Source organism: Caretta caretta, chromosome 24, assembly GCF_965140235.1.
Source record: "Caretta caretta isolate rCarCar2 chromosome 24, rCarCar1.hap1, whole genome shotgun sequence".
NCBI classification, from domain to species: domain Eukaryota; kingdom Metazoa; phylum Chordata; order Testudines; family Cheloniidae; genus Caretta; species Caretta caretta.
In genome coordinates, this window is record NC_134229.1 from 4142326 (window position 1) to 4166472 (window position 24147).

The 24147-nt window shown below is 56.8% G+C and overlaps 1 protein-coding gene across 9 annotated transcripts in view; it reads left to right on the forward strand.

The window, feature by feature from the left end:
* Nucleotides 1-24147, forward strand: part of ARHGEF11 (Rho guanine nucleotide exchange factor 11) — an 86992-nt gene that overhangs the window by 50144 nt on the left and 12701 nt on the right. For 4 of the 9 annotated variants that reach the window (XM_048828047.2, XM_048828042.2, XM_048828045.2 and 1 more), the window contains 22 exons: nucleotides 1619-1797; nucleotides 2283-2354; nucleotides 2933-3052; nucleotides 3609-3663; nucleotides 5091-5167; nucleotides 6247-6384; nucleotides 8800-8874; nucleotides 9647-9748; nucleotides 10456-10554; nucleotides 11195-11237; nucleotides 12325-12421; nucleotides 12563-12685; nucleotides 13346-13369; nucleotides 15134-15278; nucleotides 16594-16693; nucleotides 18055-18084; nucleotides 20341-20467; nucleotides 20660-20839; nucleotides 21713-21760; nucleotides 22208-22395; nucleotides 22638-22784; nucleotides 23834-23913. In XM_048828047.2, coding sequence (XP_048684004.1) covers nucleotides 1619-1797; nucleotides 2283-2354; nucleotides 2933-3052; nucleotides 3609-3663; nucleotides 5091-5167; nucleotides 6247-6384; nucleotides 8800-8874; nucleotides 9647-9748; nucleotides 10456-10554; nucleotides 11195-11237; nucleotides 12325-12421; nucleotides 12563-12685; nucleotides 13346-13369; nucleotides 15134-15278; nucleotides 16594-16693; nucleotides 18055-18084; nucleotides 20341-20467; nucleotides 20660-20839; nucleotides 21713-21760; nucleotides 22208-22395; nucleotides 22638-22784; nucleotides 23834-23913 — 2249 coding nt within the window. The remainder of the gene's footprint in view (nucleotides 1-1618; nucleotides 1798-2282; nucleotides 2355-2932; nucleotides 3053-3608; nucleotides 3664-5090; nucleotides 5168-6246; nucleotides 6385-8799; nucleotides 8875-9646; nucleotides 9749-10455; nucleotides 10555-11194; nucleotides 11238-12324; nucleotides 12422-12562; nucleotides 12686-13345; nucleotides 13370-15133; nucleotides 15279-16593; nucleotides 16694-18054; nucleotides 18085-20340; nucleotides 20468-20659; nucleotides 20840-21712; nucleotides 21761-22207; nucleotides 22396-22637; nucleotides 22785-23833; nucleotides 23914-24147) is intronic. The other 5 variants (XM_048828040.2, XM_048828041.2, XM_048828043.2 and 2 more) reach the window with 5 other exon arrangements.

A 24147-nucleotide genomic window follows, 5' to 3' on the forward strand; every position in this document is an offset into this window, starting at 1 on the left:
CGGCTTCCCATTATGGTTATTGCAGGAGGAGCTGTTTTGGAGAACGTCACTTCCCATCCCTTTCCTGAAGGGACTTCCAAGAACAGCTTAACCCTTCCCTTGCCGATTTGGTCATCCCCACCCTGCGTTACAGTGCTCTCTATTTATCCATCTGTCTGCATCAGGGTTTTATACGGCTGCCCGTCACCATAGCGGCTGGGCAAAGAGCCAGTAGTGAAGTCTCCAGTGGACTTCATGGGGTGTCTGGCTCTTCTCCTGTGGAGAGGTAAACGCTTTGACTAGGGTGGGGTTTTGGTTGTGTTGGCTGGTTTGTTTCAGGGTTTGTAGGTACGGGGTGGGGGGGCAAGGTGGTGTCATCCTCGCTATGGAAGAGGAAGGTTTTTCGGCATCCCCTAAAGGCGGTCTGACTCTGGATTTGCTCCGTCTCCTCTGGACGTCCATTTCATAGCAAAGTCTCCTCCCCCGGGAATGCTTTGACCCTTGGTCTCGTGCCCATTGTCTTGCGTTTTGTGATCTGCATCGTTGTCGCCATGGGTCACAGATTGAAGTTCAGTCTTCGAACGTCGCTGGGGCTTGACCCGTTGCTTTTGACGATTAGGACCGAAGCCTTAAACTGGCATCGGGAACAGACTGAGATGTGTTCACGGTGGCCTAAGCCGGGGGAAGGTGGGCAGCTGCATTCTGCACCAGCTGGAGCGTGGCCATTGTCTTCAGATACAGATAACAGTACTCCACCTGGGAGGTGATGGATGCATGGGTCCTTGCCTGGGAGAGTGGGAGGAGATTCCTAGCAAGCTGGAGGAGGTGGAAGGTGTTTTAGACCCTGGTACTCTCTGGGCTTGGTGAGGACTCAAACCAGGACCCTGAGTCTTCACACCACCTTGCTGATGGGGGCCTGTACACCTGGGCAGCCTTGGGCTCTGTGCCTCAGTTTCCCCGTGTGTGAAATGGCGATAATGATACTGACCTCCTTTGTACAGCTCTTTGAGGTGTATGGATGAAGAGCACAAGATAAAAACTAGGGATTAGTATGTGCCTTGGCTGCCTCCTGGGTACGCTTTACGAATGCTCCTAAGGCTGGTGGTGTACTGTCCTCCTGCCCTGTATAGGGTGCAGTGGGCTAGCGTCTGTGACCTGAATTAACCCTAATGCTGAGGGTAGGAGGGAAAATCACCCACCGTTTTAATCTAAGGGTTGGTCTACACTGAACACCTGTGTCTCGCAGAGGTGTGAAAAATCCACCCCCGAGAGACGTAGCTCCGTCAGCCTAACCCCCGGTGTGGACAGCACTAGGTTGATGGAAGAATTCTTCCAGCCACCTCGCTACTGCCTCTCGGAGAGGGGGATTACCTATGCCGAGGGGAGAAGCCCTCTCGTCACTGTCGTGAGTGTACAGCAGTGCAACTGTTGCATTTTCAGTGCAGACGTACCCTTAAGATCGGCTTCGGTTGCAGCTCCATCTGTTTCAGACTCCTGCGTTGTGGATTTGGGGTTGGGGTGGGGGGAGGCAATGATCAGGTCTCTTCTAGATGCCGTGATCCCCCCATTTTAAATCCTCATCCACTGGCTAGTTATAAAGTGGGTCTCTCTCTCCACCCATGCTCCTTTTCTTCTCCAGCCGGTGCCTACGTTGCGCTGACCCTCCTGGGGTCTCCTCCTCCCTCAGTGGTGCTCTCCAGTCCTCAGCAAGACGTGAGCATATCGGGGGCGCCTGGGATTGCACCCCTGTGCCCCCCGCCACCTTCCCCGCCACCGCTGCCTCCACCACAGCGCATCACAGGACCCAAACCGTTGCAGGTAACCGGATGGAGCGGCGCTCCTGTGGGTGGTTTGTCCTGGATCTCCTGGGGGGATGGGAAAGCGGGGTCCTCAGTCTGCTGCGTCTTTCCAGCGCTGCTCCACTCGAGGGGTATGGGGGGGGAAAGATGGGGAGATGAAAGCAAAACTCTGTCCGCACCCGTCCGTTGCTTGCACTGGGTGCGCTGAGGGCTTCAGCTCGGCTGTGATAGCATTTCTCCGGCACAGATGGGAAGCTACGAGCATTGTAACTGTCCCCGTTCAGGAGTTCCTCGCATTGGGAAATTACCCAGAAGTCTTTGTTCCCAACAGTCACACTGCTGCGTGCTATAGGATAGGGACTCCCGGACTCCCAGAATGCACCGGTGCAGGGCCACTTTAGTTCTGCCCAGCCGCATTGCTGTATGGGATATGTTGTAAAGAGACACGAGTGTTTGCAGCCAGCACAGTCCCCTCACTCTGCCCACGTCTGTTCCAAATCGCAGGACCCAGAAGTTCAAAAGCATGCGACTCAGATCCTCCGCAACATGCTGAGACAGGAGGAGGCAGAGTTACAGGTACGGTGCATTGGCTGTCTCCTTCCTATGGTGAGCCACACTGGAGCAGACCTTCGCCCTGTCTAGTATGCTGCTAGGCCTCTTTGCTTATCCTGGAGCGGACTATTGCTCCTTCCAGTCCAATCTTTCATGTCGGATCAAACCAGTGGGCCGTCTCCTCTGATATCTTGCCTGTAGCAGAGAAGACAATTGTTCCAACTAATCTCATGGTTCTCCTTCCTGCCGTGCGGCTCAGACCTCCGTTCCATGTAATCCAGGCTCCTGCCTCCGTCCATGGCATGACTGGTGTTTCCAAGGAAGAGGAACCTTCTCCGCCCCACAGTAAAGTGTGAGGCTGATTGTACAATCTTTGGGGGACGAGAGGTGTATTTTCTTCCTCGTCCCCCTGGCCACCAGCTGATGCCCTGTAGCAGCAGGTGCGGTCACACCGAAGCTACACCAGGGTATTGATCAGAGCCATCCATCCCTCCCCCGCCTTATTTTGTTTTGTAGCCCCCGCTCCGTGCTCTGCACCCCGTGCCGGTTCCCCTCAGTGTGGCTGGCTGTAACCTCATCCCCCTTCTTGTCTCCCTGCTCAGCGGTTCTGCGAGGTGTACAGCCGGAACCCCGCCACCACGCTGGAGGAACAGATCGAGGGGGCGCGCAGAAGGGTCAGCCAGTTGCAGCTCAAGATCCGACAGGAAACAAGCGGCTCGGTGGTATGCAAGAGGAATCCTTACTTCCTGGTTCTAAATGTCATGTGACTCCCCCCCTCTCCTCCCTGACACTCCACCCTCCTCAGAAGTTGGTGCCAGGGGAAGCCTGAACTGGGTTTAGTCCCGTTGTGGAGATGGACAAGCTGAGGCGTGCCCTCCTGCAGTGTGAAATCTCCCAGAATGCACTGCTCCTGGGGGCTGAGCTGTGAACTGTGGGGGTAGGTACCTAGAGGGCATTGAGGGTGAAATGGGTTAGGTGAAGGCTTGAAACCAGTTCAGCAGGGCTAGTGAGGAAGTGCGGCGCTGTGTGTGCATGAACTGGTTGAACACCCCCGCACACCCCCCCCGCGTGACCTATTCTGGGGTACCCTTCCCAGCTCTGCCACAGACTCTGTGTGACAGCTTCATAGCCCTGGAGGTGCTGAGAGCCCCTCTTGAAATTCAAGGCAGCTGGTCTGCCCCCTTTATAGACCGGGCTCTTGTCCCTTTCCGTGCCTTAGTTTCCCCACCTGTAAAGCAGGGCTAACAACACTGACCCCTCCGTATCCTTCAATTGTAGGATTTGGGGCGGCCGTGCTGCAACTCCGGCTCAGCCAGTCTCCAGGGGACAGAAGGTGAGTCGTGCTGTTGTTGACGTGCAGCTGTGCATACCTGCTGCTACCATCCATCCGCCCTTGCAACAGTCAATTGGTCTGGGCGACTTCAGCTTGCAGCTCCTTGTCTCCGGACGCTGTAGCTATCCCAGGCATTTGACAAGCGTTGCTTGCACTGGGTGCGATGAGGGCTTCGGCTCGGCTGTGATAGCATCTCTCCGGCACAGATGGGAAGCTACGAGCATTGTAACTGTCCCCGTTCAGGAGTTCCTCGCATTGGGAAATTACCCAGAAGTCTTTGTTCCCAACAGTCACACTGCTGCGTGCTATAGGATAGGGACTCCCGGACTCCCAGAATGCACCGGTGCAGGGCCACTTTAGTTCTGCCCAACCGCATTGCTGTATGGGATATGTTGTAAAGAGACACGAGTGTTTGCAGCCAGCATCCCTGTGACAGCCACCTGGCTCGGTGTAGATAAACACTGCCCATATCCCTGTTCTCCTCCGCCCCAGGGTTATCCCTCTGCTAGTGTCCACTGGAGAGCCGGGCGGGAAGGTTTCCTCAAAACGTGTTTTCACAGGAAAATGTAAATTTGTTGAAACCGTAACAGTTCGTGGGAAAGGGTTGGTTTCAGCCAATTTCCTGGTTTTGGGGGGTGGGGGATGGGATTCAAAACGAAAGGTTCCATTTTCCACTTTGAAACAACGTTTTTGTTTTGAAATTTCAGTTAATTTGTCGTAAAATCATTTTTTTAAAAGGTTGAAATCGAAATGAGATGTTTCAGAATTATTGGAAGAAAAGGTGTCGACTGACCCGAGCTGAATTTTATTTTATTTTGATATTTGCGGAAATGTTAGAGATTTCAACTTTTGGGCCCAATTTGGAATGGGGAAATTTATTTTTTTAATTGAAAATTTTTGTGGGATAGAAAAACCATCTCCTGCCTCACTCTAGTCCTCTGCTCTTTGCCTTTTCACACTCTACACATCCCGTGTGGCTCCCCCTCTTTCTCCTCCTTTGCTGCCCAGCGTTGCTTTCCCATCTTGTGCCCAGCAGAGCTCCGGTCTCGAAGCCTGTAGGACTAGTCGCATTTGCATGTGGCTTTCTGCTTTCCTTTGCCTCTGGCCCTTGTCCGGGATTCTAACGAGTTGTAACCCCCGGTAAAGACCAGAGCTTCTCTTCCCTTATCAGAGGCCAAAATTGGGGTTGCATGAACCTGCCTTAAGCATTCTCAGTCTGATTCTCTTGCGGGGTCTCAGCCAGCCCACAGATCTACCCCTTCTGTCATCAGAGGAGAGGAGATGGCAAGGGAATCTGGGGAGGTGGGTCCACAGGTCTAGACTGAGGACTGCTCTGCCCCCTCTCCCATCGCTCAGTGTCTCCTTTGCCATTGATCCTCTTGTGGGGTTTAATTTGGCCTCCATCTGCGTGTCTCCTCCGTTCCCAGGTCGCCTCTCTCTGGACTCTCAGGATGGCGACAGTGGTTTGGATTCGGGCACCGAGCGGTTCCCTTCGGTGAGCGAGGTGAGGGCTGCACAGAAGGGCATCAGGGAGGTGCTGCTCACTGTTCCCGAGCTAAGGGCCAGGTCCATTTTGCGTGTAGAGCAGAGAGTCGACCTCTGTGCTTTGTTGGAAAAGTAGCTTCTGTCCCCCAAACCTCCAGCACTCACTAAGTGCAGGGGGTTGGAAAAAATCAGACATCATTTAAAATCAGTCTAATCGACTCTGGGAATCCCAGACCCCAAATCAGGATCCTGGTGTTATTGCAAGGGGGGTCCCTGCAGGCAGAGTACCTTAGCATGTTGGATATCTTGTAAGTACAGCCGTCACTCTAAATGTCTTGGGGTTTCTAAGGGTCAGGGTTTAGGATCATTGCAACATCCCTGTGAAGTCTCTTCCCATTCAGTTATTGATCCATCCTCTCAGCCTTCTCCTCCCTCAATACAGAGGGTACCGCTGTCCAGAATGTCCCAGGGCCAGAGTTTTAAAACTATTTAGGTGCCTAGAGGGACTCTCAGTGGGTGTTGCAGGCTTAGACCCTTTTGAAAATCCCCATAAGTGTCGAAACGCCTTTAAGAATCTTGTCCTAAGTAGGAAATTTCCCCCCTTAGTCTTTTTTGGTCTGGGACTTTATATAGAGCCACAGATTGACATGGTGCTTCTCAGAGCATGGGTAAGAGTACCCAACCTAGCCCCAGGAATTTGCAGTGTCAATAAGACCGGCCAGACGCAGGGGAGGGAGGTGTCTGCAGGTTACTACTGAGAAGAGTGGAGGCGTCAGGGGGCAGCGTGGGGGAAGGCGGGAAGTTGAGCCTGGGAGCGGGTGTCAGGTGTGCACACCGATCTAATTACACTGGTTTAGAAATTGATTTGTTAATTTGGTTCAACCCTCCCTCGCATTTGGGCATGCTGTTGGATGGGTTTAGATGTTGGCCTTGGTCTTTGATGTGGCCACTGGTCCCTTGGACCTGGGAGGCATGTGAGTCAACACAGCCTGGTACTCTCAGCCTGAGCTGGCCTGGCACTGCTTTTGTCCCTGGGGGTTTCCCCGGCTGCCCCCTTCTCGGTTGCTAATGTCGTAAGATGATTGCTGTCTTGAGCAGATCTCTCTGAACCGGAACTCCGTTCTCTCCGACCCCGGCCTCGACAGCCCGCGCACCTCCCCGGTCATCGCCTCCAAGATGTTCCACCACCATTGCCGCCAAGGCTCGGACACGCCCTTTCTGCCCGTCGTGGAGCAGGTGAGGCTGGGGGGAGCTGTCGCGGGCAGAGTGGCTGGGCCTGCGCCCGCTCCCTTGTCCAGCTCTGTGGAGTTGAGTCCGATTGACAGCGACAGGCTGTAGCCAGTTCTGCCTTGGGCTGTGATCTCATCGGGGTGGGTCTGATCAGCACCCAAACTGCAGCAGAGAGCGGGGTGAGTAACTTAATGGGGGATGCTCTCCCCCTAGGGTCAGTGCTGACCCCATGACACAGTGTGCTGCAGGGAGTGGGGCGCAGGGCTCCGTGGGGACGCTCTCCCCCTGGGGTCAGTGCTGACCCCATGACACAGTGTGCTGCAGGGAGTGAGGTGTGGGGCTCCGTGGGGGCGCTCTCCCCCTGGAGTCAGTGCTGACCCCATGACACAGTGTGCTGCAGGGAGTGAGGTGTGGGGCTCCGTGGGGACGCTCTCCCCCTGGGGTCAGTGCTGACCCCATGTCACAGTGTGCTGCAGGGAGTGAGGTGTGGGGCTCCGAGGGGACGCTCTCCCCCTGGGGTCAGTGCTGACCCCATGACACAGTGTGCTGCATGGAGTGAGGTGTGGGGCTCCGTGAGGGCGCTCTCCCCCTGGGGTCAGTGCTGACCCCATGACACAGTGCGCTGCAGGGAGTGAGGTGTGGGGCTCCGTGGGGACGCTCTCCCCCTGGGGTCAGTGCTGACCCCATGACACAGTGCGCTGCAGGGAGTGAGGTGTGGGGCTCCGTGGGGGCGCTCTCCCCCTAGGGTCAGTGCTGACCCCATGACACAGTGTGCTGCAGGGAGTGGGGCGCAGGGCTCCGTGGGGACGCTCTCCCCTGGGGTCAGTGCTGACCCCATGACACAGTGTGCTGCAGGGAGTGGGGCGCAGGGCTCCGTGGGGACGCTCTCCCCCTGGGGTCAGTGCTGACCCCATGACAGTGTGCTGCAGGGAGTGGGGCGCAGGGCTCCGTGGGGACGCTCTCCCCCTGGGGTCAGTGCTGACCCCATGACACAGTGTGCTGCATGGAGTGAGGTGTGGGGCTCCGTGGGGACGCTCTCCCCCTGGGGTCAGTGCTGACCCCATGACACAGTGTGCTGCAGGGAGTGAGGTGTGGGGCTCCGTGGGGGCGCTCTCCCCCTGGGGTCAGTGCTGACCCCATGACACAGTGTGCTGCAGGGAGTGGGGCGCAGGGCTCCGTGAGGGCGCTCTCCCCCTGGGGTCAGTGCTGACCCCATGTCACAGTGTGCTGCAGGGAGTGGGGCGCAGGGCTCCGTGGGGACGCTCTCCCCCTGGGGTCAGTGCTGACCCCATGACACAGTGTGCTGCAGGGAGTGGGGCGCAGGGCTCCGTGGGGGCGCTCTCCCCCTGGGGTCAGTGCTGACCCCATGACACAGTGTGCTGCAGGGAGTGAGGTGTGGGGCTCCGTGGGGACGCTCTCCCCCTGGGGTCAGTGCTGACCCCATGACACAGTGTGCTGCAGGGAGTGAGGTGTGGGGCTCCGTGGGGACGCTCTCCCCCTGGGGTCAGTGCTGACCCCATGACACAGTGTGCTGCAGGGAGTGAGGTGTGGGGCTCCGTGAGGGCGCTCTCCCCCTGGGGTCAGTGCTGACCCCATGACACAGTGTGCTGCAGGGAGTGAGGTGTGGGGCTCCGTGGGGACGCTCTCCCCCTGGGGTCAGTGCTGACCCCATGACACAGTGTGCTGCAGGGAGTGGGGCGCAGGGCTCCGTGGGGGCGCTCTCCCCCTGGGGTCAGTGCTGACCCCATGACACAGTGTGCTGCAGGGAGTGAGGTGTGGGGCTCCGTGGGGACGCTCTCCCCCTGGGGTCAATGCTGACCCCATGTCACAGTGTGCTGCAGGGAGTGAGGTGTGGGGCTCCGAGGGGACGCTCTCCCCCTGGGGTCAGTGCTGACCCCATGACACAGTGTGCTGCAGGGAGTGAGGTGTGGGGCTCCGTGGGGACGCTCTCCCCCTGGGGTCAGTGCTGACCCCATGACACAGTGTGCTGCAGGGAGTGGGGCGCGGGGCTCCATGGGGGCGCTCTCCCCCTGGAGTCAGCACTGACCCCATGACACAGTGTGCTGCAGGGAGTGGGGCGCAGGGCTCCGTGGGGGCGCTCTCCCCCTGGAGTCAGTGCTGACCCCATGACACAGTGTGCTGCAGGGAGTGAGGTGTGGGGTTCCGTGGGGACGCTCTCCCCCTGGAGTCAGTGCTGACCCCAGAGTGCTACGGCTGGCCATGTCTGTGGGATGAGAGACAAACTGAGGTCCTGACTGCTTGTTTCGTGAGGTGCCAGCCACGTAGTAGCTGAGAGCGAAGGGGGCCCCAGTGAAGCCCCCCATTGAAGGGGGAGCCTAGAGTTACTGAAGGCCGAATCGGGGCTGTTAGCTGTGGCTACTGTTGGGGTGGCCATGTCCCAGCCTGGCCCTGTCTCCTCAGGGTTCGGACCGGATGCCGAGGCCTCTCATCATCGGGCCAGAGGAAGATTACGATCCGGGGTATTTCAACAATGAGGTAACAGCTCCCAAGGCATCCCTCCATCTTTGTATTTACCCTGTTGGTGTCACCAGCAAGCGCAGCAGCTGTGCCGGGGAGTAGGGGTTGGGACTCCAGGGTTCTGTCCCCAGCTCTAGGAGGGGAGTGGGGTCTAGTGGTCAGAGCAGGGGGGGCTGGGAGTTAGAGCTCTCAGTGGGAGTGCAGTCGAGTGTGTCCCCAGATCTTACCTCCTGGCTTTACCAGCAGGAGCATGCTCCAGCTGCTGGAAGCCGTAGGTAGGGCAGCGCGGTTACAGATGTCCACTCCAGAGCTGGGATGATATTGGCACGTGCTCGGGGCCAAGCGCATTGTTTGCTAGGGGCTTCCCAGCCTCTGCGCCCACCAAACCTTTGCCCCACTCCATGCTGTGTCGTATTCACTTTGCACACGTCTTGTGGAGCTGATGACAAGGGCCAGTGGGTAGAAGGCAGCATACAGGGAACCCTTGTTCTGCTGGCCGGGTCTGGCTATCTTAGGCCTAGCCTAGCCTGAGGGTTTGCCCCGGTGCCAGGTAGCTGCACTGTGCAAGCAGGCAGAGCTGCAAGGGTGGAGTCTGACTCCGGAGCTGGATTGGCTGTGCTGGCTAATAGCCGCTCCCCTGCCTGCCCTGGGGTGTAGCTGCTGCAGCGACCCCAGTGGCTGGAAGGAGGCAAACGCCAGTTTCATCAAGGCCTTAGCTGAAGGGGGAGCCTGTTCCTTGCCCTTTGCTCTTCCCAGCTTGAATGGCTTTTTCCCTGCCCTCCCCCCACAGTGCGACACCCTCTTCCAGGACCTGGGGAAGCTCAAATCCCGACCGGCTCACCTGGGCGTCTTCCTGCGCTACATCTTCTCCCAGGCAGATCCAAGCCCCCTGGTAAGAGCGAAACACGCCCTCATCAGCTACTGCAACTGCCTGTCTGTGGGGTGGGGGTGCGGAGACCCTGGCTTCGCCGCAGGAGCAGAAGCATCCTGCAGCACTGGGGGTGGCTACTGACTTGATCTCGGGAGTGCAGATATAGTGGAGTGATGGGGGATTTTGGGCATTTCCCACCCTCTGTCTAACCCTCATCCAAAGCCCACTGAAATCACGCACTGATGGCCACCGGCTTCGGACCAGGTCCTATCCTTTCGCTCTTCCCTGGATCCAAGAGGGCAGCACTCCAGCGTAGGGCGGTGCATTTCTTACCACGCCCGCTCCATGGGGTCCGTGTTTTCTGGGGTCCGTGTTGTTTGCTGACTGCCCATGAAGTCCTGACTGTAGCTACTTGCGCTTAGTCCTTCCCAGGAGCCCCAAAGGCCCGACAGATACATACACTGGTGGGGCTAAGGCAGTGCTGGGTCCGATCCCTGCTGTCGTGCTGGTGTGTACTGTTGAAGTCAATGGACTTACGCAGGCGTGAGAGGTGGAAATGCCGTCCCAGGACTCCGATTCCTCCCCCCAGCACAGGGCACAATCTGCCCTTGTAGAGGTCTCCTACAGTCTGTCCTGTTTCCTGGAGGGATTCGCTGCTGCTTTATTAAGTGTTTCTCCTTCCTTCTTCATCTCTGGTTCTTTTTCTTCTCTCTCCCCCATCCTTCCAGCTCTTCTATTTGTGCGCAGAAGTTTGCCAGCAAATGAACTCCAAGGATTCCCGGGCGTTGGGGAAGGAGATCTGGAACATCTTCTTGGAGAAGACCGCGGTGAGTGTGGGAACTTGGCTGCATTGCCAGCGAGTATGGGGCTTTCCTCCCATAGGAGAAGACCGTTAAAGTGTGGCTTCGCGATCTAACTTTCCATGTGTTCAGCCTCCCAGTGTGGAAAACTTTTAACCAAGGCCTTGTGCCCCCTGGGTTTTTTGCCACCAGCATAGCTGCACTGAGGCAAACTCCAGAGAAGATGTGCTTTGCATTACCCTGGTGCAAACTGTGTTGCATTGTTGTAAACAGTGTCTGCGCCGATGTTTGCCACCCGTGTAGCTATGCAGCGGGAGGAAAAGCCAATACAGACAAGGCCCGGCAGCCTGCTTTAATTGGGATGGGTGGTTTTGGCTGTTGCCTTTTCCGAGAGAAGTGATTTTTTCCCCTTGTTGCTTAATAGGCATGGTGGTAGAAAATATAGTGCTTTACAGGGACTCGTTAGTTGAGTGCCAAGAGGTGACGCTTTAATCGGGTTGTTTCAGTTGGTGTGAAATTCTGAGCTCTGGTCTTTTAAATACAGAAGCTGCTGAGCAAAGCGCATGCAGGCTTTATTAGCACTCCCCCCGTGCCTATCCTCCGACCTGGCACACCTATAATAATAATAATTACTGGAGACCTAATTGCATTGTTTTTTCCCTCCTAGCCTCTGAGAATAAAGGTGTCTGAGCAGTTACTAGCTGAAATCGGTAAGTGCGCGTGTATGTGACCTCTGAGGCAATGCTGAAGCAGGACAGTGTCTGCAGCAGCATTAGATCTCGGCATCAGGGACCACCGGCTGCTTTAAATCAAAGATTCCCTTTTATTAGAGTGCAGAACTCTTTACATGCTCTGAACCTCCCTGGGGAAGGACTGTCTGCGTGGGAGAGACCTTGCTCCCCTCTTCATATTGCACTGCATTAGGGAGGAAACATCGCCGTGTGGTTCGAGTTGGAGTCAGGACTCCTGGGTTCTTTTCCTGGCTCACTTGGGGAAGTCGCTTCCCTTGTATGAGCCTCAGTTACAGCATCTGTAAAACAGGGCTGAGGACATTACTATTAATTAGACTTACGGATGTGCCTAATGGGTCCCAGCTGAGATCAGGGCCCCACTGTGCATGACCAAAGGGGGAGAGAGTCCCTGCCCTGAAGAGCTTAAAATTGAACTAGATAGAGGGCGGAAGGAGAAACTGAGGCACGGAGCGAGGCAGTGACTTGCCCAAGGTGACCTAGCAGGCCAGTGGCAGAGCTGGCAAGAAAAGCCAGGGTTCCCAAGTCCCTTTCCACCGGGCCATGCTGCCTGTCTGTCTTACCATACCTGTCTTGCAGGCAGGGTTGGGTGGCTCAAGCCTGGATTTGCCCCCAACTCCAGCACCCAGGTGTAGCTGCCCCAATGCAAACAGACAGAGTTGCTTTTTGTGCCAGGGTGGCTTTCTCCTGCTTGGAACCCTGGTGAGCTGTGTTGTTGCTAATCGAGGGGTACAATGGGGCTGCCCCGGAGCATTCGGGTTTGCAATGGTGCAGCTCCCCTGCAGGTAGGAATCCAGGTGGGAGAGTCCCAGGGTAGACGAGGCCTTAACTTGGAGGCTGCTAGTGGGGGTGCTGAGCACCCACCGTTGCTGCTGGGGCATGCACCCCTGAAATCAGCTGCCTGACTGGCAGGCCTGGTGAGGTCCTCAGCTGGAACACGTCATGTCAGCGCCTGATGCTGCGGGTGCCCCGGGCCGTCCGTGCCCCCCCCGCCGAGCGCGGCTGGTAACGAGCGCGCTTTCCTCTTGCCTCCCGTCCGCGGCTCCAGAGTCTCGCCTGCGGAACGGGGAGGATGTCCGAAGCGCCTTCTCCGAGGCTCAGGGCGCGGCGATGCCCGAGATCCAGGAGCAGATCCAGGACTACAGGTAAGGCCCTCGCACTGCCTCTGCTCCATGGCCAGGCCCACGTGTCTCGCCTACCCTCGTCTTGGGCAGCTCTTCGATGGGGTGATTGCCTGTCCCACAGAGGCTCATGGGGCTGACCTGTGGCCCTCTGTCTGTCCACAGGACGAAGCGCACCATGGGGCTTGGAAGCCTGTATGGAGAAAACGACCTGCTGGATCTGGACGGAGATCCCCAGAAGGAGCGGCAGGTGGCTGAGAAGCAGCTTGCTCAGCTGGGCGACATACTGTGAGTGCCAAGCGGGTCCCCGTCGGGCGTGCGATCCAGACCGAGCCTGGATCTGGGCCCACTGACACCAGCAGAGATCGGGAGCGGCTCCGGCAGCGGGGTGCAACTGTGGGAGCGGGAGCGGAACCCAGCTCCGCCTGGTACATTAATCCCAGGGCCGCTCCTGCGAGCTTCTGGGCACTATGGCTTTATCACTGAAGTCCCGTTAGGACTCTGTGGTGGTGGGGGCGCAGGTGAAAGGAGCAGGCTCTGAGTGTGTGGGGCGGTGGAAGGAATGGGCTCCTGGTGTGCGGGGACAGGGGGAAGGAGCGGGCGTGGGGCTGCGGGGGCCTGATCTGTTACACCCTGGACTGTCCCCTCTTGCCAGTGCTGGTTGGAGCAGTATTGACCCTATATGGGGGTGGGGTAGGGGGGTTCTCAGGTGTAAATTGCTGTATCCACATTGCAGTCAAAGGAGTTCTGCTGATTTACACCGCCAAAGGATCTGGCCATGCGCCTTTAGTGCGGCTGCTTTGAGTCATGGCCGTGAAGGGCTAGGTCTGAGACATCGTCCCTTCTCCTGGGCTCAGATCCTTCTCCTGGGCTCAGATCAGGCAGATTAATGGTGGTTTACGGAGGTGGCCTGGTTTCTCACACCCCTTCCCTCTTTCCCTGCTCTAGGTCGAAATACGAAGAGGACAGGAGGTGAGTGTCGGCCTGGCGCCCAGCGTGTGCATCCAGATGTGATGGTGCCATACAGATGTGGCTGTGGGGGTGGGGTTCTGGAGAGCTGAGGGAGGGGACGTGGGGCATTGCTTGGGAGGGGGTCCTCTCATTGCTAGATCACTGTTTCCCCTCCCAACGCCAAGGCAACGGTGGCGCAAACTTGTCATCCGCTGGATGAGTGGCCCATGTGGAGGCAGCTGGGGAGCGTCTGTCTGGGTCCTAGTGTCCCGCAGAGCGACCCCCTGCTATCACAGAAGGCATGGACTGGCCCCGGCGTCGCAGCAGGAAGAAGAAATTTGTCCCTAGAACTGGTTCCCCACCCCAAATGCACACTGAGGTCTCCTCTGCATCGCCCCCACCCCACCGTCCCCGCTCTGTGGAAAAACAGCCCCCAGGGAGCTCCGCAGAGCTAGGGAGACGTTGCTGATATCACACCGGCAGTGAGGGTTTCATGCTTGGGGTCCTTCCGTGCCCCATAAGTGAGTTGGCCTTGGAGCTGGGTGGGCACCTGCTCTCTGTTTAATAAAGCCATTCCACAGCGCAATGTCCTGGAAAGCAATTCCAGGAGAAAAGGTCCCCAGGCCCAGCTCCTTCGGTGCTGGACACAGGGTGGATCTTGGGGTGCTTTGCAAACATTAATAAAACTCTCCTGGGTTGGGGCAGGGGGAAGGTAGGGCAGTTGATAGATGGGGAAACTGAGGCACGGCTAAGGACTTGCTCAGGGTCATGCAGGGTGTCCCTGGAAGAGCCAGGGATAGAACTGGGGGGCCGGTGCTTTAGCCGCAAGCCCGTCTGTCCAATCCGTGAGCTGAAGTGACTAGGAGGCGGGGGGGCTCCTTCCCTTGCTGCTCGGAGCCGTTTGCTGGTGACTGGATCTCTCACCCAGAGCTACAGCAGGAGAAGCTGGAGCGTGGCAACAGGCTTCGGCTCCAGCTGCCCATCTGAAGGGGCCTTTGGTGCAGTGAGAACCCTCCACGATCCAGCTGTCCTGAGTGTGCTTGTCTTGCGGCAAAGAGCCTTTCTCCTGAGTTGGCAAGTCATGCAGGAGTCAAGCTGTAACCTGACTTGCCCCTTTCCCCTGACTAAGGAGACTCGGGGGCTGGCCGGCAAGATGCTGAGTGTCGTATGAGACCATTGTGGCACCCTTTGGGATGTCTGTCTCCTTTGCGCCTGGACAGACAGTTCCCTTTGAGCTGCCACTGGTGCGGGGTGTGACCGTGGGCAAGTCATTGCCCTGCCCCGTGCCTCAGTTTCCCCAGCAGTAAAACGAGGACAGAGCAGACAGGGGCTGTCATGAGGATCAGTCCATGTTTGTAAAGTACGTGAAACCACTCCGGGCCTAACCCTGCAATCTCGACTCCCCCCGGCTATTCCTGTTGATTGCACCTGCTCGTCGGAATAAGGGTTGCCCAGGCGAGCCAGGATTGCCGGGTGAGGGCCCAGGGGTTCTAACATCTGTCAGCAAAGCGCCAGCCGCCCTCACAGTGCTGCAGGCGCTCTCCTTGGGAAGGCCCCGGTGCTTTGGAGCGTTGGACAGTGGGAATTCCAGGGCTCCCCGCACCTCTCTGGAGCGCTGTGGGCGGATACTCCCGTCCACGCCTTGCGGTGGCTTTGAGCCTCTCGCCGGCTCTTTTCCGGCCAGTTATCCCTGCAGTGGCCAGACGAGGCCAGTCGCCTGACGCGCCGGTACTGGTGTTTTGTCCTGGATGATCTGCAGCGTGTCTGTGTTTTCCTCTCTTCCAGCTCCCCCATGGCCTTTGCCCTCAGCACCTACATGAGCCACACAGGAATCCGGATGCGGGAGGCCCGGCCAGCCAGCACCAGTGAGAAGTCCCAGGCCTTCCCAGACAAGGACAAGTGGCTGCCCTTTTTCCCCAAGGCCAAGAAGGTGAGTGGGGCATTGGCCACGTTCCCTTTTCTGAACGGATTCTTCCCAGTGCTGTCAGCTCCTCATGCCTGGCCTAGTGCAGTTCTTTTCTCCACGGCCTCCCCGAGCCCCAGGTCCCCTGCAGAAATGTGTGTGAGCACCTAGTCCCCATCCCTGGGAAGTGAACTCCAGAGGCTCCCTGTTCATTGAGGAGCCAGCTCAGAATTACCTTCCAGCCACAGCCCTTGGGCGGGATGCCCCGTCGCTTGCACCTGGACAAGGTGGGCACAAAACGTGGCCTTTTTTCTGATTTGACGGCACTTTGCACCGGTGTACACGACCACACAGAGCCCCAGGGTGGGGGAGAATCGGGTCCCTTGTGTCTCCTGGCCTCCTCTCGCCATACCTTCCGCTCTGTCCCTTTGCACAATTTGTTGGTGCAAGAGCCACCTCCTCTGCTGCCCAGAGCAGCCTCCCAGTATCTCTTCACCTCCATCTCCCTTCCTCCCACCCCCTTTCCACTGTCTCTCTCCCTCCTGCCGTTTGGTCCCGGTGCCTGGTGTTTCACTCTGGGATGGGAGTGGGGGTGGTTTGTGTAGCAGACCTTGTGCAAAGTCAGGCTGACGCCAGAGCCTTGCCTCCGTTTGTGTGGGAACTAACGAAAGCGCCTCACACAAGCTAAATGTGACTGGCAGCTGCTTGCTCTCTCTAATTGGAGGGTGAAGACAAGGCCGAGTGAGGTATTGCTGGTGAATTTAGGCACGCAGGAATGTGTACCCATCGGTATAAACAAAGTGAATTGTAACTTGTGTTGTACTGTAATAAACTGGCTGGTTTGTTTACATACTGCTGCCCCCTCCTGGTTTGAATCGGAACTGTTCCACTGTGTCATAGGCCCTATACTTCTAACAACGAATGTAGATTCTCCATTCGCTCCAGTAATAGAGGCTTGGACTTTCAGAGCAGGCGGATCAGAGTTCTGTCCATGCTGTTCCTGGGAAGTTTGAAGTTACTGCAGGTGCAGCATCCTGGTAGACATGTAGCAGAAAGGTATCAAGTACTGTACCCTTGAGAAAAGTGGGCCAGTGTAATTGACCCCCATTGCACAGATGTGGGGAGAACTGTAGCACAGAGTGACTTGTTCAGGACCCCGGGGCGAGTCAGTGGGGATTAGAACCCCATCTCCCAGCCCTGGCCCCTAACACCGGCCCCACCGTGCCTCAGTTTCCTTCCTTGCAAATTCAATGCAGCTGCTGCTTTAGCTCGTGTTGCCCTGGGAGTTAACTTGCCTCCTTTGCAAAGACCTTTTCCCTAACTCTCACCGCGTGTGTCTCAGCAGAGCAGCAGCACGAAGAAGGACAAAGACGCGATGGAGGATAAGAAACGCAATCCCATCCTGAAGTACATCGGGAAGCCCAAAAGCTCCTCCCAGAGTAGTGAGTACTGGGTTGTGTTGGGGGCGCTGTGGGTCACAAGTACTACAGGAGATGCCCGATGGGGAGCTGGGTTCTTTGAGACTCTCGAGTGAAGTGCCCGAGCCAGTAGGGGGCGCCACTCCTGTGTACGATGGAGTAGCCATTTCCCCGTCCCGGAGGCAGTCATCTCATCTGGCTGGCTGCCTGAGAATCAACGTTTTGGGAAGTGTAAGGCGTTGTCCATGCCGGGACTTGAACCAGGGGCACGGCTGCACGAGTGTCAACCTCTGACCTAGACGTGACATGCACCAGGGCCACTTATGCTGCTGTCCAGCTAGGCTGCACTTCATTAGTGTAAATCTTTCTTCCGCTCGGACTTTGCGTCAAATCCCGATGTAGGTGATGCCTGAGGAGTCTCTCCATGTGTCTTCAACCCTTCTCCCCCTCTCCGCTGTATCCCAGCAGGAACTCTCACGTGAGCTCTCTCTTCTTTTTGCTCTCAGGCCCAGTCTGTTCTTTTAAATTTTGTAGATGTGGTCATGCGAGCATACAAGTGCTTTTGCCCCCGTAGCTTATTTTGCTTGGAGAACCAATCTAAGCTATTCTGGCACAAGCCACGTTCGTGCCTGTATAAACTGTGTCTGCCCTAGGAGAGAGCTGTTTAGTAACAGCTGTTCTAGACTGACCGTGCCTGCACCGTGTGGAGTTAGGGATAGCTCCTGGGGTAGACAACCCACAACTCTCTAATTAAATCTCACACACACCTGCCCGTGCTTGTGGGTGCGGTTTCCGCTCGTCAAAGCAGCCCCTACAGAAATCGCATGCTCACCCACGTGTGTCTGCCACTGAAAACCCATCCCTTCAAACTGGTGAGCGCCCATGGGCGGGGTTTTTCAAAAGGGAGCTACTCCGGGGGAATCAGTGGGGGCTTTCAAGGGGAGCAGAAATCGCCCAGCGCTGGGTGCGTTTGAAAATCCCACCAGACATGGTTCGATTTTGGCCGGTAGTTATATGGGAAGGGGGGTGCAGCAGGGGGGGTGGGTTGTTCAGAAAGCTGATGTGGTTTGTGGGGGGTGCAAAATTGCTCCTGCAAAAAAGGAGCTGGGCTGAGAACATCCTAAAAACTTCTTCCAAAGGTTGTATGTGCAGTTCTGAGCATGCATGTTACAAGCACCATGCACAGATACAGCACTGTCCATACAGTCAGAGCCGTGTGTGTGTTCCCTTTGGGGAGCACGGGAGAAGTGTTTGTGTGTCTCTTCACTGCCTTTGCTTTCCATTTCCTCCTTTGAGTTCTCATTGTGCAGCTCACACACCCTTCTGACCTCCTTCGTTGTTGAAATGCAGGATTGATTTGACATCTCATTGTTTTTTCCTTTCAGCATTTCATGTCCCTTTGTCCCCTGTGGAAGGTAAAAGGCCTTTTCTTTTCTTTTGTGTTCAGCTTTGTTTGTTTAATTTTTTAATGCGAGGCTTTCCCCAAAGGTCTCCCACCTCATTGCACTGCGGCATCAGGGGCGGGCGGGCATCGCTGGCGTTTGGGCGGGGCTGGGGAGGGGAGGCTTAGTGGACAGAGCACCGTACTGGGACTCAAAATACCTGGTTTCTAGTTCCAGCTTTGCCACTGGCATGTTGGGGGACCTGGGGCAAGTCATGGCCCTACTTTGTGCCTCAGTTTCCCCATTAGGCAAATGAGGTGTTCATGTATTGGCCTGTTTTCTAAAGTTCTTTGAGATCTACTGATAGAAAGGTGGTGATGGGAGTTTTTCCCTTGACTTCACTGGGAGCTGGTTCGTTCGTACGTCAAAATCCTTCTGCTCTAAGGCTCAAGGCCTTTGTTTCCTTCGCTCCTGGGTGATTTGTTTTCCTGTGCCTTTGAGGCTGCCTGGTTTTCTGCCCTCTTCTCCTTTTCCTCTTGTCCATTCAGAAATTGAATGGACAGTGATACCTAGTCGGCACTCTCCTTTCAGAGGCAGTGCTGCTTCCTGTGCCCCAGGCTCATGTTAGGGGGCGCTGTGCTGCGGGGTGGGGTGGCTGGTCCAGTAGGGGGCGCACTTCCTGCCTTAGGACCGATCTCAAGACCCTGTCCTGGCACTAGGGTGCACTATGCCTGCAGAAGAGGCCCAGCTGCATGCGAGACGTGAGCATTTGCAGAGTGAGGTTTTTTCACACCGTGCTGTGGCCAGATTCAGATTGGGCCAGTTAGATCTTAAACTCTCCCTGCGGTTTCAGTAGACAGGTCGTTCTCCTCCTGCCCCGAAGCTGTTACAAACTGCGAGAGAAACGTAGGCTGAAATGCTCCCTGGGCGGAAGGTCCAACTCAAAACAGGCCACTGTGTAGGGGTCAGTTTCATCTTAGGGCCTGAAACCTCAGTCCCAGGTGGCCCGTATAAGCCATTTCTTTGCTGCCCAAGCAGTGGGTGTAACTAACTTATCTCCACTTCAAGGCCCCTTTTCACTGCAATGGCCATGCAAAGGGGCCGTGCTGCAGGGAAGGTTCAGGCCAATGCTTGTATAGTGGGATGGGACCTTTTGGGATGGAAGGCACCTGTCTAGCTAAGTGCCCGGATGCCGTAGGACATGAGTGCCATATAAATGTCATCTGCATTCCTAGAGGGAGGCAGCAGATTGGCTCAGGGAAGAAGCTCTCTCTCTCTCTATTAGATAACAAGGCTGTTAACGTTTGCACATTGTCAGGACTGGACTCTGGAGAACCTTTTAAGCCGGGGAGGGGGGGAACAGAGTCTGCAATGGATAACATCAGGAGCAATATGGAGAGAAGTGGGTGTCTAAGACACCTCCAGGCTTTCGGGGTAACCCACCCCACGCTCCCTCCTGCCCTGATTTCATATGCCACGCACCTGCCACTAGGTTATAGTGCTCTAGGTTGTAGATCTGTTCTGCTTTGTAAGCCCCTGCATAGTAGCCACCAGCAGTGCTAGGATCCCCAGGCGACAACCTGGCCTGGAGGAGATGCCCCGGTGTGAGAGGCTGAGCGGATGCTCTTAATTTGGATGGGAACGAGTTGAAGCTAAACCGAAATCAGAGCGTCCACACACGGATCTGCACCAGGTGGACCAAATCGGTGCAAGTTTCCTGTGTAGATGACCTGCTCGGCTTCCTCTTGCTATGTGATTTACTCTGCAGCCTGTCCACTGAGTAGGCTGGTTCTGCAGGGAAACCCAGTCGAACATTGGGAGACGGATGAGTTTTTGGGGGGACCCTCCCAAACCAGGGGTGTCCTGAAAACTCCCCATAATCAAGTCACTGGTTTAGTGCCAGGCCACCCAGATGTATTTCAGCTTTGCAGCCACTACGGGGCCGCACTGATTTCAGACCCTGTTGCCGAGCGCCTCCAGCTGGCGGTTTTTCATGCGCCGTCTGTGCAGAGGTAGGGGGTGGTAGCTGGGGGCTCATGGTAGAGACAGGGGAGCTGCCCTGCCTCCCAGAACTCCAGACGCGCCCACCCCACACCAGCCATCTCCAGACCCTAGGAGACTAGCCAGACCCAAGAGGGTCAAACTGCTGAGGCCGGGCTCACTGCTGCTAGGATATATTTAGCCCCTAGGGGGCTATGCAATGGGCTGTGGATTAACGATTTAGCCATCAGCCGTCAGTACCTATGTCTCATGTCTGTCCGTCTGTCCCCGACTCCCCCGTCCCACCAGTCAAACCCGGCAATGTGAGGAACATCATCCAGCACTTTGAAAACAACCAGCATTGTGAGTCCCAGGAGCCTGGCACGCAGCGCCTCTCCACCGGCAGCTTCCCTGAAGAGCTGCTGGACTCGGACAGGTAGGGCTGCTGTGGGGGCGGGGGGGTTCTAGATTAATGAGACAGATTCTAGCTCCCTGCTGGGCCTGGGGCTCTAGATTAATGAGACCGGTTCTAGCTTGCTTCCCCACACGCGTGTGCGTTCTCAGCTCTTCCGGCCGGTGTGAAATCCAGGTGGCTCTCGCGTCTCGCCAACCTCGCTCCCTTGTGCAGTTCCAGGTCTGAGGTCAAGCTGGGCCGGTCGGAGAGCCTGAAAGGGCGGGAGGAGATGAAGAAATCGCGCAAGGCGGAGAACGTGCCACGGTCTCGGAGTGACGTGGACATGGACGCTGCAGCAGAGGCCACGCGGCTTCACCAATCGGCGTCGTCTTCAGCTTCCAGCCTGTCCACGAGGTCAGAGTCCCAAGCCCGTGGGCAGGGGGACAAAGGCCTCCGTATGGTGCCTCTCATCTGTTTCTATTGGCAGTTTCAAAGGGGCCCGATTTCCAGTGGGATTTGGGAGCTGAACTCTCATGAGCTCCCAGCCAAAAGTGTCGCCGCTCGGGTTTGAAAACAAAGCTGCTGTTTTAATCGAGAGAGATCACTTGATCCCTACCTGTTAGGTTCACTCCCTCTGGGGCACCTGGCATTGGCCACTGTCAGAAGACAGGATACTGGGCTGGATGGAGCTTTGGTCTGACCCAGTAGGGCCGTTCTTATGTTCATATGACACTGGAACGAGAAAGCCCAGCCACCCGGGGAAGGGCTGAAAGCCTGGTGGGTGGGTGGGCGGGCGGGCAGGCAGGTGAGCCAGCTGGGGTTCCATCGCAGAGTTTATCCAGCAATGGAGAGGGGGAAGCTCCCGAAATGGTTGGAGAGATTTAGGGGTCTAGATCCCATTTTAAAAAGTGGCTGAACCCCTTGCGCCGCACCCCCCAGGACTGTCAGCTGGTCCTGAGGAAACCGCCACCCACCCCCACCCCCCTCGGAAAGATTTTACCTGGTTGATAGAGGCCAGGTTCCACCCCCAGTGACTCGCACTTGAAGGCCCCAATCCTGCAGAAGTTTGCTCCCCAGGCTGTCTTTGTGCCTGTGATTTTCAGAGGGAGCCTAGGGAATTGTGCCCCCACCCTCCCCCAAATCCCAGCCAGCCCCTCTTGGCAGCCTCGGGCTGATCCGCAACAGCAGCTGGCGTGCAGTAAGCTGTGATGCAGCAGTGTGGGAGGGCAAAGGTCACCGGGATACCATTGCTCGAGGATTGAGTGCAATTTTCAATTGCGTCCCCAGGTCCCTGGAAAACCCCACTCCTCCCTACACGCCCAAGATGGGGCGCAGGTGAGTGACCCCGAGCTCTGCATGCTCCAGGGCCGGGGTGGGGGAGCTGGGTTTCGTGGTACAGCCAAGCTGCCTGGAATCCCCTGAAACGCCCCAGTTTGAGCCAGTTCTCCCGCCTGTGTCTGACTTCCAAAGGACTGTACGGGTTAGGACAATGGGGTTGGGGGTGAAGGAGAGTCTGTGGACCCCTCTCTCCCCCCGTCCCCAGTGGCTGGGTCACGTAAGGGGTTAACGAGCCTGCTATCGCTGCCCGCTAGGGGGCTCGAGCCCTTTAGCTCAAGCATTAGCGGTTTCTGCTCTTCGGGGTGAAGGTCCCAGGTTCGAGCTGCAAGCAGAAGCTGGCTGCATGTCGGCTGGGTTGGGAGTGCAGTAGGGACACCGCATGGGGTCCATGCACAGCTACAGGGAGTAACCTTCCCCCCACCCGCCCATCCAATATCCTCCCAGGAGCATTGAGTCCCCCAATCTGGGCTTCGGCACCGACTCCTTCCTCCCCCACCTGCTGGAGGATGACCTGGGCCAGCTGTCGGACCTGGAGCCGGAACCGGACTCTCAGAACTGGCAGCATACAGTCGGCCGGGACGTTATGGCTTACCTGAGCCACAGGGAGATAGACCGCCAGGAGGTGATCAACGGTGAGGAATCCTGCTGCTCCTGTTCCCTAGGGGTTCTGGTGACAGCACCCCCGCGGGAGGGACTGGTCCCTGGTGGGAATGGCAGGCCCTGTGTGCGGGTGCCGGGGTAGATCTGGGGAAGGACAGAGCTGGTACATTTGGTGGCTTTGCTTAAAGTGTGGGGCCCTGACTACCTTGGCGGGTTGCTGGAGCTGAGAGCTGGCCTGTCTCTGAACCCCTCCCTCTCTCCCACCTGGGAGCAGAGCTCTTTGCCACGGAGGCGTCTCACCTGCGGATCCTCCGAGTTCTGGACGTCCTCTTCTACCAGCGGCTGAAGAGGGAGAGCTTGCTGTCACGGGAGGAGCTGGGGCTGCTCTTTCCCAACCTCCCGGACCTGATCGACATCCACAGTAAGAGACTGAATTCCCTGGGGTCTCCTTCACCCCCTAGGGCTAGGAATCCCCAATACCTGTCTCCTTAAGGTGGCCCATGGACCCACTTGGTGCAGCCTGCTGCCACCCCCTGGGGTTTGCGGAGAGAACAGCTATTTGAATCCCGAGTGTCCCACGTTAACGCTTCTGTTGCTGCCTCATTTTCACTGCCAGCGGCCGGTCCCGAAGGGGATTGAGCATGGTCTCCCCTCGGGGGCTGTGATGCTTTGATCTCCGTCTGTTTGCTGGCCTGGTGTGCGGTGATCCACAGGCAGTCAGACTAACTGCTCTGCTGGTCTCTTCTGGCCTTGAACTCTGGGACTCTAGAGGGGCATCTACACGGCTCTGCAGACTCGGGCTCGTGGGGCTAAAAATAGCCATGCTGTGGCTCCGGCTCACCCCATGGTCTTCAGAGCCTGACGTCAACACTGCCAGTTTTAGCACCGGACCACGATCCCGAGTCTGTTGACCTGGCCGCTCGGACTCTCTTCTGCTGGCTGTGTAGATGCTCCCTGTTGTCTCTACAGTCAGCTCTCCAGGCTGGCTCCAGTACCAGACAATAGGAGGGCTGCGTGTGGCTATCTGGGGCAGACACGTTAAATGTACAAGCCAAGGTAGCTGCAGCCTCTTGGTAGTAAATGACTGAGATGGGCCTGTTCATGCCTCTCTGTAATTGTGCACCTGCTGCTGAGAATGGAGGCAGCTTGTTCCAGGAATGGCCACTGCTCCTAGGGGTATCCGCTGGCGGCTGAGCATAGGAGACATGCGCCAGAAGGGCTGTTGGAAAGGATTTAGGGGTGAGGAGCTCACAGGGACGTGACGAGAGAGGCTGGCTGTACGGTGTCGGGTGTATGGCGGTCGGTTACATCTAAAATGTATGAACGTTCTATGTGGAATGTAGGTCAGCAGATCTCCTGGGGAAGGGGGATGCTGCCACTCCTCATTAGAAGAGGACGTATTTAATTTCTTTCTCCTTTCCCTCACTCCCCCTTTACTTGTCCCCGTTCCCCCTTCCCGTCCTTGTTCAGATTCTCTGTCTGAATCCATGAAGAAGCTCCGAGAAGAAGGACCAATCATCAAAGAGATCGGGGATCTCATGCTTTCTCGGGTAGGGCTGGGAGAACTACCGGGATGGTGGGTTTGGGGGGTCTTCCTGTCTCCTGATGCAGGAGACCAAGGGGCTGCGCAATGAAATGAACAGATGGCACATTCAAAACCGATAAAAGGAAAGACTTTTTCATTTGCTGTGTGATTAACCTGTGGAACTTCCTGCCACTGGATGGTGTTGAGGCCAAGAACTTAGCAGGGTTCAGAGAGGGACTGGACATTTCTAGGGATAGCA